We start from the raw sequence: 16,845 nt of genomic DNA, 5'->3' as shown, positions 1-16,845 counted from the left end.
GATTTCCATCCAATGCAGAAGGCGCCAGACCAAATTACAGAGTTCACAAAAACAACACAAAATGGACCGTGCAGCTAACTTGCTAAACTTGGGTAAATTAATGTGGTACTACCAGTTTTCAAAGACGACTGAAAAACAACCCACCGTGACAAATTGATGAAGCATATAACCATATGTACATGCAACATTTGCAGCTCAACACTGAAATGTTGTTCAGTCAAAATACACAAGAACCCAATACATGCACTTTGATGCTCCATGATGATGATATACTCGACCTCCCATCCGTAGCCACCAGTAGTGTCCGTAGTCGTAGTCCTGGTGCCATAAGGATATGTACGTATAGCTCATAAACAGAAGGAACACAGCAAAACAAAACTTTCACGCCCTTCTGCTGCTACCCGAAGAATATTCAGAAGAACAAGGGAGGATCGATGACTCTTGGAGCTTTGATCCATCCCCGTCATGTGGGGGGTTTACCGTACAGATTCGTGTACACGACCTTCGTCCGGTGGACCAGGATCGTGCTCAGGGCGGCGGCGATGACGCAGAACCCTGACATGATCATCGAGGAGAGGAAGAAGCAGATGGCACCGTCGCACTTGATGGCCGGAGCGGCGTCGAAGACCACAGCTAGCAATGCCGAGTTGCCGTGCTGGTGAGCCTGCTTCTCGGCTTCACGGTCATAGATGCCGCTGGCGATGATGCCCGAGAAGACCAGGGAGCCCGCCGGGTTGGCGGCGGTGAGGAAGTTGTACAGCGCTCCGAAGTTCTTCGTGCCGAACAGCTCGGAGGCGGCGGCTGGCACGATCGCCCAGTGCGCGCCGTACCCGAGCCCGATGAGCAGTGTGCCGATGTACATTGTGCCCGGCCATGCCATCGCGAAGATGAAGTGCCCAATTGCCATGAATACTTGAGCTGTTGCCAAGGCAATCGCCCTTGGATATGCGTAGTCCCTGAAAAAGAGGTGCCAATTAACAATCACAAAGGTAGAGCCTGTATTTGAAACAGAGAAAATTAGTGCTGCAGAAAAGCCTACGTAAGTTGCGATTAGAGAATGATATTCAATATGATGCAAAATACTACTCATCAGATGGCACGCAAAGGTCAGCAGAGGTGCTACCGGATTCTTACTTGACAACAATCTCTGAGAAATAGCCCCCAGCAACACGTCCAAGGAAGTTCCAGATGCTAATCATTGACACGAAAATGTGGGTGTCCTCATAGCCCAATGACTGACTCATTTGCCCAAGATTATCGATCACGGTAAGTCCTGATCCTGACCCCAACAGAAGGGAGAAAAACAGAAGCCAAAAATCTGCCTTGATCAGTGCCTGCATCAGCGTGAAATCCTCTCCTCGCCGTGGACCTTTCCTCCTTTTAACCCTGACGGCACCAACAGCAGCTGCCTGGAATAGCCTATTCTGCAATTCAGCAATCCTCTTCTGCCTCTCTGAGGCTGGAAGTAGATCAACTTCCTTTGGTTTTTCATCCTCCACCTCACTGAGTATAACCTCATGTTGCTCTTCACTCGACGGTACTGACGCACTTGCTTCTTCTCTCCGAGGTGATGGTAACAGTGCTGCATGGATACTTTCATCGTTGTCTGAGAAGAAGCTGAGTATCACAGGGATGACTATTGGAACTATCAGTAGGACCATTAGAATGATGGTACACAGGACTGTCAACGGATGGCTCAAGCCAACAAGGTCTTCAAGCAGCATCACTCCCATCAGATAAGCGGCCAAGACCAAGCAGATGCTGTATACAAACGTGAAGCTTATACCATCAGAAGGCCGTACTTGTCTGTGGCCTCCAACTGGTCTGACGATGAACATTAAAGCGATGACAACCATTGTTGGGCCAACAGCGACCATGAATATCAGTGCAGCATGATCAGGCGAGTGTACCATTGCATAGATCTGTGTTAGGATTGCACCACTCAAACCAGCAAATCCCTTGAGGATACCAACAATCGGTCCACGGTTCTTGGGGAAGTTCTGAACACATGAGACGAGCGCAGCAGTATTGAAGTATGTCTCACCATTATTACCAACAAAGATTAGAATGCACATCTGCAGAAAGACGGTAAACTTCAGTGCAAGATCCAACGTGCAAATAATTTAAGGAATACAATAGGTAAACAAAGGTCCGATCAGATCAGAGGACAAAATATTTTCTAATTATCGAGAACATGCAAGAGAACTGTCTGTCAGACTTTCAGTTCAGAAGTGACTTTTTTTTTAGGACGGTTCAGAAGTGACTGAAAACAACATGCTGTGCTTTGTCTCGTGGACAGCTAATCTTGTATCAAAAGGAAAGAAAAGAACTTCCTGCTTACACATAAGTATGTTATAACATTATAACTCTTGTGTTTCTGCTGGAGTTGTCTTATATTTCTTCAAAATTTCACGCCGAGAATTATGTCGTAAAACGAAGCATATTATGTGACATCCTAATCCTAATTTCAATGTGCATCCACAAATTTTAGAACTAGTGAAGTTTCTAGACTGGAGATAGTTCAATCTACTGGAAAAAAAGAACACTGATTTTTTCCCGAGAATAGAACACTGAATTAACTAGGACTGTACAGCGAAGGTTAACTAAAGGCGCATGCATGGAAACCGAGAAAGCGACCACTGACATTTTCTAAGAAGAAAATAAGTACGCCTGGATGACTAGGAAGCATATTCGACAGGTCCTCTGCTAAAATATACTAGTACATGTCATGCAGCAGAATTGTTTTTAATTGCTTGAGCCATCGAAGATCTGGGAAGGATTTCTGAATACAGCATTTCGATATTTCGGGAGAACAACAGGCATTTAAGTCCAGCTGGAACAGTATTCCAGCACAAGGACGCCGCGGCCTTCTAAAAGCAAGTCTGGTACTTGTTCCCAAACGATCAGAAAACTAGCCTCACATGCTCACTAATTGTAGAAAAAAGAGCATCTGACACTGGACGTGATTAGTTTCCAATCCCAATCTCGGAAGCTTCAACTCAGTACTCCGTAGAATAGAAACCATGAACATGAAACTGAGACATCACCAAGCAGTGCATATTAAGTTTATGGGATTTTGATGACAGCATCGTGCACGCCTCAATTAGCAAAGAGAAAGTCACGGGGAAGAAGCTAAAGAAATCACTATACTAGATAGAAAAATGCAGCACATGCATGATGATGCAAGTACAGGACAGATGGCGAGATGGGATCATGGATGCGACAACCAAACAATGCAATTGCCAGAAACGATCGAGAAATTAAGGAACAAAAAAAAAACCCGGAAGGATTAACAAATTAACGGAAGGATTAGTAATTGACAGAGCAGTAAGTAAAGGGTAAGGGGATCTGACTGACCGCCCAGAGCGGGGGAACGGGGACGCGGCGGGTGACGGCGAGCCAGACCCAGCCGTAGCCGACGAGGTTCTGGGCGGCGCCGACGAGGAGGGCGGCCCAGAGCGGGAGCACGGCGCAGAGGGTGCCGGCGAGGAAGCCGACGCTGTCGCCGAGGTCCTTGGCGACGCCGAGCCCGGCGAGCTGGCGCTGGGTGTATCCGAGCGAGGACTTGATGACGGGGGAGAGGCTGCCGAAGAGGTAGCCCACCCCGGCGAAGGACTGCATCCACATGGCCGCCACGAACACCAGCCACCGGTTCCTCAGGAACCCCCGCACCCTGCTCCCCGCCTCCACCATTGCCGCAGCGCCGCGCTCGCAGTGGCAGCAGCAGCGCCTCAGCCCCAAATCAACGCTCCGTATGAAGGAAGGAAGGGAATCCAATGGGAGCGAGACTCAAGGCTGAACTGAATCCGAAGCAGACGAAGTGGCGGCGCGCGAGCAGCCGGTCGATGGGCTTGTGTTGGAGGCGAGGGAGCAGCTGCGAGCGGGCCGGGGCCCGGGGAAGTGGGGGGAAGCGGCCGGAATTGGGATGGGGATCGGGAGAAGCGGCAAGGATCGGCACGGCGGGCTCCGCTGGGCGCTGGCGCTGGCGCTATTGATTGCTGATAAGCATGTGTTGTCCTCCCTCCGAAAAGGACACGGCGATTTGGAGCTCGTTTTCTTTTTTTCTTTCTCTCCCTCCCTCTCTCTCGGTGTCTGGTAGGGCCCCCGTGCGGGGTGCAAGGCGACAAGGCCGGAGTTTGACACGACACTGTGCGGCGCCCGCCGGCCCAAACTTTTCTTAACACAGCGATGATGATGTCGATCGCGGAGCCGAGGGCTGAGTAGTGAATAGCGAGACGAGAAGACGCCGCCACGATCGGTCGGGACTCTGCGGGCGTGGATGGGAGGGATGACGTGGCCGCCGAAACGTGTGGATTCGTTTCGTTCGTCGCGCGTGTCGTCGCAGCGCGCGGCAGCCGGGAGAGCTCTTCCAGCGAAGGAGACGGGACGGGGGGCCGGGACAGAGCTTGTTTTGGTTTCCCTGTCTGACTCTTTTAACGACCCGGCAGCGAGCACGTGGTAGACCCAGCCGCGAGCACGTACGGAGTACTACTGTTACGTCGTCTAGCCCGACGTCCTGTGGGGCTGTGGGCTGCGGCGGATCCACTATCTTTTCCACGGGTGTTTCTATCGTACGACAGTGGAGTCAAAATTTCGCGACGTGGCAAATTCTGCGCGTAGATACAAACCAAACCTACAGTTCAGTTCGGTGCACTTGTTTCGTAATACTTCCTCCGTTTTCCTTCCAGATGCTGTAGATTTTTTTATTTACAAAAACTACTTCCTCCGTTGCATAATTTTTATCGAAATATTACATGTATCTAAATATTTTTTAAGAATATATACATCCATTTTAAACAAATTCGAGACAAGAATTATGGAACGGAAAGACTATCTATGAACATTTACAAATCTAAATTACCCTATCTCTGAATATGCAACGGAGGGAGTAGTTTTTTTATTAAAGCTAGATGATAGATATGTTTGTAATATACTTATTTGATATTACCAAAAAATTGAACATCTCGTATTTCGGAAAGGAACAAGGTTGGGAATGTGAGAACTTCTCTTATGGCTGTCGATGACTAGAGTGATAAGTACGAATGAACTGATGTCGGGTGTTTTCTCTCGTGGCAAATGAGTGCCATCTTTTTTTAAAGAAAAAAATAACGAGTCACACACTAAGCATAGCAATTATATTAAATGATTTACCAATTTTCATTAAATCTTATAGAAAGAGGTATAATTTCTTTTTTTTTTAGGGATTTCGGGAAAAAAGGCTCTTGTCATTTTTTATTCTATCACTGCACAGAATGCGAAGACAAGATTAGTTATTCTTCATCTACGAATATCCAAATTTTTACACCTAATACTCCATAGATAGTTCGAATTGGATAGCAACAATAATCAATTTTAGCGCGAATTGTTTGGAGAGGAAGTCTACCCTTTTTGATGCATTCCGCACGTGCAATTTCTTTTCCTCCGAGACGACCCGCTATTTTTACTTTGACTCCCCTTATATCTGCTTTTTTAGTTAATTCAATGGCTTTTTTTATTGCCTTTCGGAATGAAACTCGATTTTTTAATTGAAAAGCTATATATTCTGCAAGAATGTTAGGTTGTCTATAAGGCTCTTTAACTTTTTCGATAGAAATATTATGGTTCGGTTAGTAAAATTTCAAGAATAAGTGTATTCACAAAGGTAGAGTGAATGCAGACTCACCACAATATCTAGAGTCGATAATAAATGATAAAGTAACTCGCGCAACAAGCTCTGTTTTTTCAAAAACTAGACTAAACTGCCTCTACGTTTTTTGTAGCGATATAAACACGGCCTTATTAGCACACGAACACAAAGTGATCTTTTTTCTTCTGATGGTCCAATCCCAGCCCATGAACACCAGGCGCCCATAATCCAGACACTCTGGACACATCACTCAGCTGGGCCGCTTAAAATTAAAAACAAAAACAAAAGTAGGGCCCCAACGCAGCTTTCCTCCCAACGACGGGCCCAGCACCGAGTGCGTAGCGTCCTTCCCACGCCAACTCCCCAAGGCCAATCCAGATCACTAGCAGCCAGCAATTATTTCTTCCCCTTCCCGAACCCATCTTCCCATTCCGCATCCAAGAGCTCCGCCTCCGAGCCAAGCCGCATCCAGAGCTCCAAACCCTAGGGCCCAGGCGAGGCGCGGCGCGGCGAGGGAGAGAGAGGAGAGGCCATGGACCCCGACGCGGTGGCGAAGGCGTTCGTGCAGCACTACTACCAGACGTTCGACGCCAACCGCGGCGCGCTGGTGGGGCTGTACCAGGACGGCTCCATGCTCACCTTCGAGGGCGACAAGTTCCTCGGCTCCGCCGCCATCGCCGGCAAGCTCGGCTCCCTCCCCTTCCAGCAGTGCCACCACAAGATCGACACCGTCGACTGCCAGCCCTCGGGGCCCCAGGGCGGCGTCCTCGTCTTCGTCTCCGGCGCCATCACCACCGGCCCCGGCGAGCACCCCCTCAAGTTCTCCCAGGTCACGATTCGATCCCCTTCCCTCCGCTTCCCTTGTTTAGTCCTTGTCTCGTGCTGATCTGATCTAGTTTGCGGTTACTGCTCCTGCGATCGTTTCAGTACCAAATCCCAGTCACGGGGCCTTCCCTGGAAGGCTCTCGATTTGTTCAGAATAATTGTTTCTCTGATCTGTGCTCACTGTTACGATGGCTGGGTCCGCTCAATCTCCTAGCGTTGTGTAATCAATAGGCGGTACTCGATTGCTTAGTATACTTGGGCGCAATTACTATTTCGTTCGGAAGCGGGCCTTGTGTTGGTTTTGTGAGTTGCCATGTTATTAGATTTTTGTCTCGGAGCTGTGCTCTATCCTTATTCGTTATATCATCATAGGTTGCTCCTTTTGGTAGGAGTTCTATTTTTTCCTAGCAATGTTTTCAGATTTACTTCCTCTACTGTTAGTTTATACGATCTGTGTCCTCCATATATGATCTGTTATACGACCCAGCTGGCATCTAGCTGTGTATACGATCTGTTACTGTTAGTTGTTTGTTTACTTCCGTCCTCTGCTGTCCCTAGATTTTCTCAATCTGGCAGAGGAGCATATCATGGCAGGTAATTTGGTAGTGAGCGTGCTCTTTGTTTCTAATTGCTTTAGGTTGTTTCATCACTAGTAATGTGCGTTGATGAATCATTGGATTTTATTTTTATTGGTCCAATCTAGCTAGTTTTGTGTTTTGAAGTGTGATCCTTCATTTTATTGGGTCCCAGCCTGTCCCATGGTTTGGTGCTGTGCAATTCTTGCCATGCTAGTGAAATATGGACGTGTGGATGTTTCATCAATACTACATTTTTTTGGTATGATTTCAAGGCTACTAGATCACATTTATGGATGATTTCTGAACTGGTGCATAAAATTTGAATATGAGAAAATGGTTAGTCTGATCAAGTATTACTCTTATGTGTGTACTGCAGAACATTATCCCTTCATTTTCTTCTTGCTGGAGCACCACGAGATGGAAGATGCTTTTGATTTTTTCTTCTTGTTCACTTGATTGTGAGAAATTAGGACTGATATGCAACTGTGCTTGTTTTGCTGTGGTTTGTGTGATTCGTGGCTCATATGTGAGCTCGAATTCTGTTTTGATCTGCAATAATGAGTTGTTTTCTCCCTAGTGTTACAAACTTAGTATTTGTGCTTGACGTGTCTTGGGGAGGGGTGGGTGGTATATGTAGCAATTTTCTGTACTCTCTTTGTTCCAAAATATGAGGCGTATTTCGTTCCCTTTGACCAACAATTAGTAGTACATTAATATATAACTGAAATAAATTGATATCATTGTATTTGTATTCAAAAGTACTAATGGTTATGATTTTGTATCACACAAGTCACATGTTCATTGAAGTAATTCTTGATCAAAGCCTTGGTCAAAGAAATTGAAATACACCTTATATTTTGGAACGGAAGGAGTAGAGTTTTGGAAGGTAGCCTTTCAGAGTCTTAGGTTGTGATATATCTACTGCATTGGTGGGGTTCTAAGTTTCATTGCCTACCATTTCATTTTCATTTTACCATGCACTAATTAGATGATGGTTGTGTGATCTGTGATGTACTCTTATTTAGCTGCTCATTTAGAGAGAGAAAGAGTTGCCTCCTGAAGTCGAGTATACTGCATGTGAAACGGGCAACAAGTTTCTACATATAAATGCGAGAACATTCTCTGATGACTACCAAAGAACGGATGTCAACCCATTTCCTAGTGAAATAACCTACACCCCTTCGCCATCTTAGTTGGCTAGTGATGTTAACTGATATGACATTTGTGTGTCATCTATCTATTATAACCCTAATAATCACCGCTGCACATTTTTATGTAGAGTCAGGACAACCTAGATCAAGCTTTTACCCCCCCCCCCCCCCCCCTATCATCAAACAAGTTCTCATTTGGCAAGACATATGATGCTTCGTGTTGCATTTTTACAAACTGTCTGCTCTTGTGTGGTTCTTGATTTTCGGATGGCCCCTAGTTCAGCTCTTTTGTAGCCACTCTCTGTTGGCATGAATATACTATTAGGCGTGTCCCGACAGGATGAGATTGCCCATTGAAATACACTGCTGTTCCTTGTTATCCTAATGTGAATGAAAATTATGTCAGTTGCTGTCCATATTAGGATGCCTGGTGTTTGCTAACCTTGTGGTACACTGATTATTTTTGCAGATGTTCCATTTGCTGCCAGCTGGTGGGAGCTTCTATGTGCAGAATGACATGTTCCGTCTGAACTATGGTTAAGGAAAACCGAAAACTTTGTCAGCAAGGAACTGGGTCAGGGATTTGTGTTAGAACGATGAAATACTGAACGATGCTGCAGACTCTTTTGTTTGATTGCCAACCGGTGCAATTTATCACAAGGAATTGCTAGACTTCATATGCATTTGCCAGAATTTTCTCTTCTCTTGTGTGTCCTGTGCACTGTCGTTGCTTGGGTTAACGCTGTTGTCTGGAATGTTGACGAAACCTGTCCAAGTTTTATTATTCATGTGTGACATCTCTGGGTTTGTATTTTTGGTTGGTTGGTTTGTGTTACTTATCCATTATCCATGTCATGGATTTCACCTCTATTTTTGCTACATAGGCAGATGGATCAGACCTGGAGTTCTGTAGGATTCAGGATGCATGCTGTAATCTATTATGCATATCGTAGCAAACTGTGACAAGGCATACTATATATGGCTGTTTGCATGATTTGTTTTTCTTTGAACTTGAATTCGCTTCTCGTGTGGTGTGCCATAGAAAGTGCACTGCAAGCTCGCTGCTTTGTTTCACTTTCATGGAGCCCAATTGCCCATTGCTAAAATGAGCACCAGGGGCAAGTGGGGTTCTGCATGTATCTCTAGGCCAGCCTTCAAATCTTCAAATTTTGAACTAGCAAATCAAGTAAACGTTATCACGAATGTACAGCCTACGTTTCGCTACTCGCTGGAACTCCTAGCTTTGTCCGTGCTGCCCGCGTGGCCGCGTGCACCTCAAAGCCTTGCGCTCTACCGTTTTCAGCGGGCGGGCTGGGCCTTGCGCTCTAACTCAATAATTCATCCGGCCCAAGCCCCGTTGCAGCTGGACAGCCTTTTCTTCTCTCCGGCCATACATGATGGAGTACTGAATTCACATTGCAGAATTATTTCCTTTCCTAGGTTTTAATTTTAGGGAAAACACACGCACTGTAAAATACAAGCGTTTGATACAAGATGACGCAATGGATAGCAGAGACCCTGCCGTTTCGCCGACAAAAAATCGATACCTGAAGACACAACTAGTGTATATATGCAATATGCCCTCCCCTCCATCATCTTCTCAGAGTCTCACTCCTCCGATTCTTGGCTTGACAAGTTGTTCGCTTTCTCCTGTGGGTTTCTCTTTAATTTTGCCATGGACAGAGAAATACAAGGTCATTAAGCCCCAAAATTAAAATACTAACTGTCAGAAGATTCTCTCACAAGAAATACAAGGTTACCAACTACCAGATGTTAAATTCTTATCGATCAGATGAGTTTAATTAATCACAACTGTTATAATCTCTCCGGGTATAGATATTAATTTGGTTGATCTATTGTTCTGAACTTAATTTGGAGATTTGATAGCTTTTGAAACTAACCTCGGTCTGGGTGAGCTGTGACACCTTCATCCTCAGATTGTTCTGCAGACAAAAAAAAGCAACTCTCAAACTTCTTGTATATATAAACACATTCGCCATGCATGAGAACATTATCTGCAATGGGATTATAATGCAGGTCCATTTCATATACATATATATGACCTTGATAACTGTCAGAGCGTCAGAAACAATTTCCTCAAAACGTCTTAGCTCAGCCATGCCCATCGAGTTAACATCAATTTCCAGGATCCTGAAATGACACAAAATATACCATCTAAATTAGACGACACAACGTCGATTCAGGTTTACAAATGTGTGTGAAAAACTGAAAATCACCAGTCAGCAAAGTGGTTTAAATCAGATAGTGGGTCTGGTGCTGCCTGCTCATTCAGATCAATCTGTCCAAAGAAGATCGGAAAAGATTCAGACAAGTAAGGAATTAAAATTTAGATCAATGATCAGGTTTTAGAACATATGATCATGGATGCTGCTGGTAAGCAGGTTTGGAACTAAACTCTGTCTGTTGCCAACTTTTACCAGCATCACCATCAGCTAATATGAACTCAAGCGGGTTGTGAACCCCAATGCAACATTTGGTTTCGAAATTTTCCTGGTTTATTTCCAAGATTTCAAGCGACCAGATGTAATTAAAAAGAAATATCTGGTCAGTAATGAAAAAGATAAACTTCCTGGTTTACTTCATGATTTTAGGCTACAGGGCCGTAATTAATATTAAACAGAATTCCAATGCACTATAGATGTTTTCTTATGGCAGTTGCATTTTGTTTTTTAAGACCATCAGTTGAAATTGCGGCTGTACATATAAATGGAGTATAACGTCGGTAAATAAGTTTTTTTTCAGAGTGACGAATTCAATTGAAGAATTAAAGCTATGGCTTCAAGAGATGGTCATGATATTGAGCTCATAATTAAGTTTACCCATTAGTGATCAAGTTTTGGAGAAAGAAATTCAAGTAAAGAATTCATTGAGGCTTTAAATATATGAAGATAGAACATGCATGCAGAAGAATAGAAGATGATGGTTGACCAAGATGAACTCCAAGGTTTAGATTCAAGTTGGTCAACACAGCAACATCAATGTACACACCAGCGTGAATATATACCACGTGAGATTTAGTGATCTATTCGTATGGTAACAGACTTTATATTGTACTTTGTGGAACTAACCCATGTGCTATGTTATACGGAGTAGTATTTTTTAAGGGTTTGGTGCTACACATGGGTGTGCATTGAAGGAACAACCCTCAAGTGAGGACACCATATATGTGAAGCTGTTCGTCATCCTGAGAAGATATATGCTTGAGAATACATGGGAGACAATCACGCCTAGGTCCCTACTTTTCTACACTACAAAGTGTCTATTTATGTGTTTTGGCCCTCCCTAATTCTTGTCCTTTCTGATTTGGCACCTGTTAAACTATTTTTCTGCCTCCGCCCATCGAGACAATATTGAGAGCCTTCACCAAACAACCATGATCAAGAGAAGGATTACTGCGTGAGGTAAGCATGGTCATCCCCATCAAGCTCAAGCACAATGCATGTAAGGAAAAGGTACGATACGATGCCTAGCTAACTAGGTTTTCGTAGGTTGACCGGTATCAAGGTGTTCACGGGGAGACCAGATTGTTGGATACAAAGCCATACAATAAAGAGGGGCTATCAGGCGACTAGTGTGATCACGTCGTGCATAGAGAGCTCAAACCATTTCATTTGTCGCATGCTTCCTTTCATGTTGTAATGGTGATCCTAGATTTTTTTTCCTGAAAGGCTATTTCTATCCCTAATTGTTTTGGTGTTAATGAAAACATGACATGGATGTGGACTAAATCGTGCACTTAGTGTTTTCAGATTTGATATCAAATGCTATAGACGATTTGTCGCCCTCAAAAAGTAAAGAAGCATAGAAGTATTTACGACTTCTTATTTATATTGAACTGTAGGAAAGCTGTACTATTGAGAGGGAGTCCATGTGGGAACGGCTAGAGTGAATCAACTTCACGTACACAAAACTACCACCATACCGATCTTTCACTATCCATAGTGGATTGGGGACTTGGTTTCCTCGAGAGCACTACTACAAAATCCTCTCATGTACCCCCTTCACGGTGGCCATTTTAAAAACCGTCCATTGTTGACCACCTTCGGTGGCCGTTCTCAGAAACCGGCCACTGCTGACCCCCTTTCAATGGTCATTTACACAAACCTGCCACTATTGACCCCTTCAGTGGCGGTTTTCAGAAACCGGACACTGTGGACCCCCTTTATATGGCCGTTTACACAAACCCGCCACTGGTGACCTGTGGGTGCCTCCGCGGGTCCTGGGGTTGCTATAATGGGCTATGTCCGGGCCTATCAGTGCCCGTTGCCCCCCCCCCCCCCCCCCCCCCCGCGGAAAATAGATCACTGGCGGTTCTATACATGCCCGCCATTGGCGCACGATCAGTGCCAGTCCAGCTAGTGACCCGCCACCGATCCCCTTTTCAGACCGCCACTGGTAGGCTTTTTCTTATTAGTGGAGGAAAGCAGTTTTAAAGAGAGCCTAACGTCCCATCTTAGTGATTGGTGGATACTAGTGGTTACTTGAACTTCGGTAACATAACATTTATCTCAATTAAAAGTTCCATCACAAGATGCTCCAGAAGACATGAGTTGGGAAAGAGGAGATTCAATATGATCCAGCAAGAAGAAAGAATGTACTAAAAGGTAATGTGCATACATCTAGGCATTTAGCTACTTAAATGCTTTCATTTAGCCATTCTACTATGTTCCGCTCGCTAATGTTATGTTTACCTTTTATTTCATAGGTTACATCAAAGCTTGGACACTTGGTGTGCAATGGTGTTTGCTGATGTACGTATTTTGAAAAAGGCAACTATCTTCTCCATATAATTTTGTCCTTTGCCAATGTTACAACTGAATCAATATATATTTCACTGTAGCGAGCACTTCTCCGGGCAGGGTTTCTGTTTTGTAGCTTTAGTGTGTGGATGGAGGATGGACGCATCCATTTTACGATCAATTGGAAACATTTTCTACTTGAAAGTTCACAAAAGAAACTACAAAAAAATGCAAATAAATCAATATAGGATATAACATTGTATAAAACCAAATATTTCACTTCCTAGCTAGAGTCCATAAAAAGTTCTAAGATGTTATTTTCTCCGTTGTGTATGCTGTGTTTACCCAACAATCAAGTGGTAAAGACTGGATCAGTCGAAAGATAGCGTGATCACAACAACAAACTGTTGCTTATTATACTCATATGTTAACATATATAGCAAAGTATAAGTCTTCTCACCTGTATATCGTGATCAACTCGAGGATCTCGTACCTCAATATTGAGATCTATTGTGTTGGGAAGATGCCGGCATCGACCAAAAATCTCCTCAACGCTGCATAACGAATGCACAAAACAGGAAGTTAAATACGAATCCAGCTGAAGGGTAGATTAAAAAAATAGTAAACGGCTTGTCAACTAGTTAATATATAATTTTTTCAGAAATAATCCTTTCTGCGAGGTTAAGCATGCAGTGATCTGTTAACATCGTAGAAGAGCGCTTAAACCACACTATAACTTCGCACAAGAACGATACTCGCTGTTGTACTAAAAGGACAGTCTCACTATGAGAACTACGTACATGTATATATGCAATTGCTTGGAGAAGAAAAAAGTGGCTTGTGAATAGTGGAAAGTGCCTTAATTTGCAGTTGGATATTATCATTTTGAAAAACATGGTATATACAAAACGCAGACGCTCACAACAAGCACCAATGTGCACTCACCTCTACGAACGTACGTACGCACATCTTATCCTCGTGAGCACCTCCAAGAAACCGAGATAGTGGAAATTAAATGCCTTAATTTGCAGTTGCATATATATTTTATGCATGCATTCAAACATGTGTGTGTCATTTCGAAATTTGGCTCACAAGTAGCTGTACGTGCAACACACATGTATATACTGTTACATGTACGCTGAACAGCCTTTACAACAATATACATGACACGCGGCAGCACATCTCCAATTTATTACTTGGTGCATGAAACTGCAAATTAACCACAAAAAGGAAAACAAAAGAAAGAAAACTAAGCTACAAGACACATACGTACATGAAGAGGGGTGTTTAGACGGACAGAAGGAAAGCAACCATTAATTCCTCATTGCAAAAATTAATGGAACGCAACATAAAATCAGAGAGATTCTTTCTTCGTCGTTGGCTATCGGTCAGCAACTACATGTATAGGAGTACCTTGCATTTTTTGCACAGATTTGAAGCAGATCGATGTGGCTTCACCCTTAATTTGTGAAGTCGAAAATTAACACAACAGTCTCGAACTCCAGCGCCTGGCCTAATCAAACACGACCTACGGCGGCGATCTGTGTGCTCGTGCTATTAATTACTGCTAGGCGAAAAACAAGAAAACGCAACTTAAGCATGCAAGAACAGCGCAAGAGACGGAAAAGTTCAGCAGTAGTGCAGATATATGCATGTCCGACACATGAATACAGTATATACACAAGGGATTAGCCGGTGAGGATTAAGAAGATTTTGCTGCAGCCAGTCAGCAAAGGAGCAAACTAAATCGACGCCCAAAACCTTGTGTATATATGCATATATACCTGCTTTCGGAGGAGACGAACGGGTAGAGTCGTCCGGCGGGGGAGAAGACGATGAGCGCGACCTCGACGTCGCACAGCACGGACAGCTCGAACGCCTTCTTGAACAGCCCGCTCCGCCGCTTCGAGAAGCGCACCTGCCGGCTCGTCCGGTCCTCTATCCTCCTCAGCTCCACCTTCCCACGCTTCTTCCTCCTCTTCCCCTCCTCCTCCTTTCCCCCATGGCCATGAGCCTCCTCCTGCTGCTGCTCCTGCAACATCCTCCTCTCCTCCATTGGCGCGCGCCCTAACTCAGCTCAGCTCAGCGAGCAAAAGGAAAACACCAAGAATTAAACTGAGGGACAGAGAGAGGGGAATTAAGGTGGCCGCTGGCGGGATATAAAGGGGGATTAAATCTGGGAGGGGAGCTGGGAGAGATTCGAGAGAAAGTTGTGGAGGGCAGGCCATGGCAGAGTTCCATCGGAGAGGTACGGCACCAGTAGGACGCGCGCACAGTGGCCCACACTGTCCGTGGAAACGTAAGGATTCGAGCCCCCGGACGCACACACGTGTTGCTTCGTCGACATGCCAAACCCGGTGTTTCGCTGCTTTGTGTGCGCTATTGGCTCTTGGATCGGGATCCGACGGCTCAGAGCTCCCGCTATGTATATGCTCCTCTTCTCCAATTTGCTCTTCGGACGGGCCCTTCTCCTGTCGGAAACTTCTACCTTACTGCCACAAAGCGCCAATCAAAGAGAATGGACCCAATTTAGTGTCTCTGATTCGTGAGAAGAGCGGAGAAAAAAAAATATAGAAATAGGAAACTTGCTTTTTTAATCAAATTATTCATCTTCTGTGATTCAAAGGAACGAGGGAAAGAAAAAAACATTGTGATCTGTGTTTCAAAGGAAAAAAAAAATAGGATTCTACAATCCACCGACCTCTTTTATTTCTTTGCATAAAAAACAAGACAAGAGTGTTTAGTGACATTATGATTCAAAGGAACGAGGGAAAGAAAAAAACATTGTGATCTGTGTTTCAAAGGAAAAAAAAAGGATTCTACGATCCACCTCTTTTATTTCTTTGCATAAAAAACAAGACAAGAGTGTTTAGTGACATAATAACACTATAAGTAGAACTCCATTTTTTGCAGGTGCTTCGACTTAATAATTTGACCGTATTTATTATGATTTTTTTTAAAACACGATACAAACGCAAACGTTCACAACACCCTACCCCTATGAGTACCTTCGAGAGACCGAGACGACAGATCCAGAGAGACCGAGCCGACCGACGAAGCCTCGCGGTTGACGGGTACATCAGCTACTGTCGAAAGAATATCGCCGGTTAAATTCTGGATTTAATCCAAATAGATGTGAGCAACCATATCAAGTACATGATTTATACCTGAGTGGGTTGGTTCCGTCACAATGAACCAGTTCATTTTATTCACGCCTTTCATCGTGAGTTTCGTCACGGGCGGAGGTCACTAAAAGAGGTCTTAGATACATTCAGGTAATCATATCTCCAACATTATAAAGACGATACACACCACATTGCAACAATAGCAACAGAAAAAACCTTCTCGTTGAACGCATAGACGTTCTGAGTGGGACGTCGAAAGGACAGACACAGCCTAGTACACCTCAAGCCGGAGAGGCCAAGTGTATTGGACCTGACGCAGTGGGCCCACACGGCCAGCCAGTCCACTTGGCTCCTCTGTGCTGCGAGCAGGATAAGGTTCCATTTCACAAAGAATGTCACGCACTCATTTTAAGATTTATTTTGACCAACAATTAGACTAATGATTAGAGATTTATGTGTTACAAAATTTATATCATTGGATTCGTATTTCAAAAACGTTTCCAACGATATAAAATTTGTAACATATAATCTACATATAATTGGTTTAATTGTTAGTCAAAGTCCAACCTTGAAAAACGTGGACGACATTAAAAGGAGTAAATCGCATCGCCTCTGCTGCTGCTGCTAGACTAGAGCAGGGTACCTCGCTTTTGATCTTATCCAAAACGTGAGTATATCTCTGCCATTTACTGTGATTCTCTCCTCTGTGCGACACCATGAACAAGTTCGTCGGGAAGAGATCCATCGTCCTTTTTCTTTGACTGTGAAATGCACTTGCTT

The 16,845-nt window shown here is 44.3% G+C and overlaps 3 protein-coding genes and 1 long non-coding RNA gene across 5 annotated transcripts; 2 read left to right on the top strand and 2 right to left on the bottom strand.

Annotated features, from left to right (window-relative positions):
• Positions 1 to 75: 75 nt before the first annotated feature.
• Positions 76 to 4,003, bottom strand: LOC100845713 (protein NUCLEAR FUSION DEFECTIVE 4). Its single transcript, XM_003574780.4, has 3 exons — positions 3,358 to 4,003; positions 1,135 to 2,075; positions 76 to 956 (listed from the first exon to the last, which is right to left on the bottom strand). The coding sequence occupies exons 1-3, from the start codon at positions 3,691 to 3,693 to the stop codon at positions 464 to 466; spliced, it is 1,770 nt and encodes a 589-aa protein (XP_003574828.1). The 5' UTR covers positions 3,694 to 4,003; the 3' UTR covers positions 76 to 463.
• A 2,003-nt stretch (positions 4,004 to 6,006) lies between these two features.
• LOC100846326 (nuclear transport factor 2) lies at positions 6,007 to 9,174 on the top strand. Its single transcript, XM_010237037.3, has 2 exons — positions 6,007 to 6,455; positions 8,650 to 9,174. Exons 1-2 carry the CDS (start codon positions 6,159 to 6,161, stop codon positions 8,719 to 8,721), a joined length of 369 nt encoding a protein of 122 aa, XP_010235339.1. The 5' UTR covers positions 6,007 to 6,158; the 3' UTR covers positions 8,722 to 9,174.
• Positions 6,462 to 7,725, top strand: LOC112271818. The gene is made up of 2 exons (XR_002965275.1): positions 6,462 to 7,288; positions 7,406 to 7,725. It is a non-coding gene; the product is annotated as an uncharacterized LOC112271818 (long non-coding RNA).
• Positions 9,175 to 9,575: 401 nt separating the features above from the next.
• Positions 9,576 to 15,182, bottom strand: LOC100840328 (MADS-box transcription factor 7-like). 2 transcript variants are annotated; one of them, XM_024460362.1, is made up of 6 exons: positions 14,725 to 15,182; positions 13,434 to 13,494; positions 10,418 to 10,479; positions 10,244 to 10,331; positions 10,082 to 10,123; positions 9,576 to 9,842 (listed from the first exon to the last, which is right to left on the bottom strand). In XM_024460362.1, the coding sequence occupies exons 1-6, from the start codon at positions 14,994 to 14,996 to the stop codon at positions 9,789 to 9,791; spliced, it is 579 nt and encodes a 192-aa protein (XP_024316130.1). In that variant the 5' UTR covers positions 14,997 to 15,182; the 3' UTR covers positions 9,576 to 9,788. The 2 variants fall into 2 exon arrangements, with proteins under 2 accessions (XP_024316130.1, NP_001288324.1); NM_001301395.1 differs by having other exon boundaries at positions 9,789 to 9,842; positions 13,401 to 13,494; positions 14,725 to 14,996.
• Positions 15,183 to 16,845: the final 1,663 nt, after the last annotated feature.

The sequence above is a fragment of the Brachypodium distachyon genome, chromosome 3 (genome assembly GCF_000005505.3).
Source record: "Brachypodium distachyon strain Bd21 chromosome 3, Brachypodium_distachyon_v3.0, whole genome shotgun sequence".
NCBI lineage: Eukaryota > Viridiplantae > Streptophyta > Magnoliopsida > Poales > Poaceae > Brachypodium > Brachypodium distachyon.
This window is presented reverse-complemented; position numbering and strand designations above follow the sequence as displayed.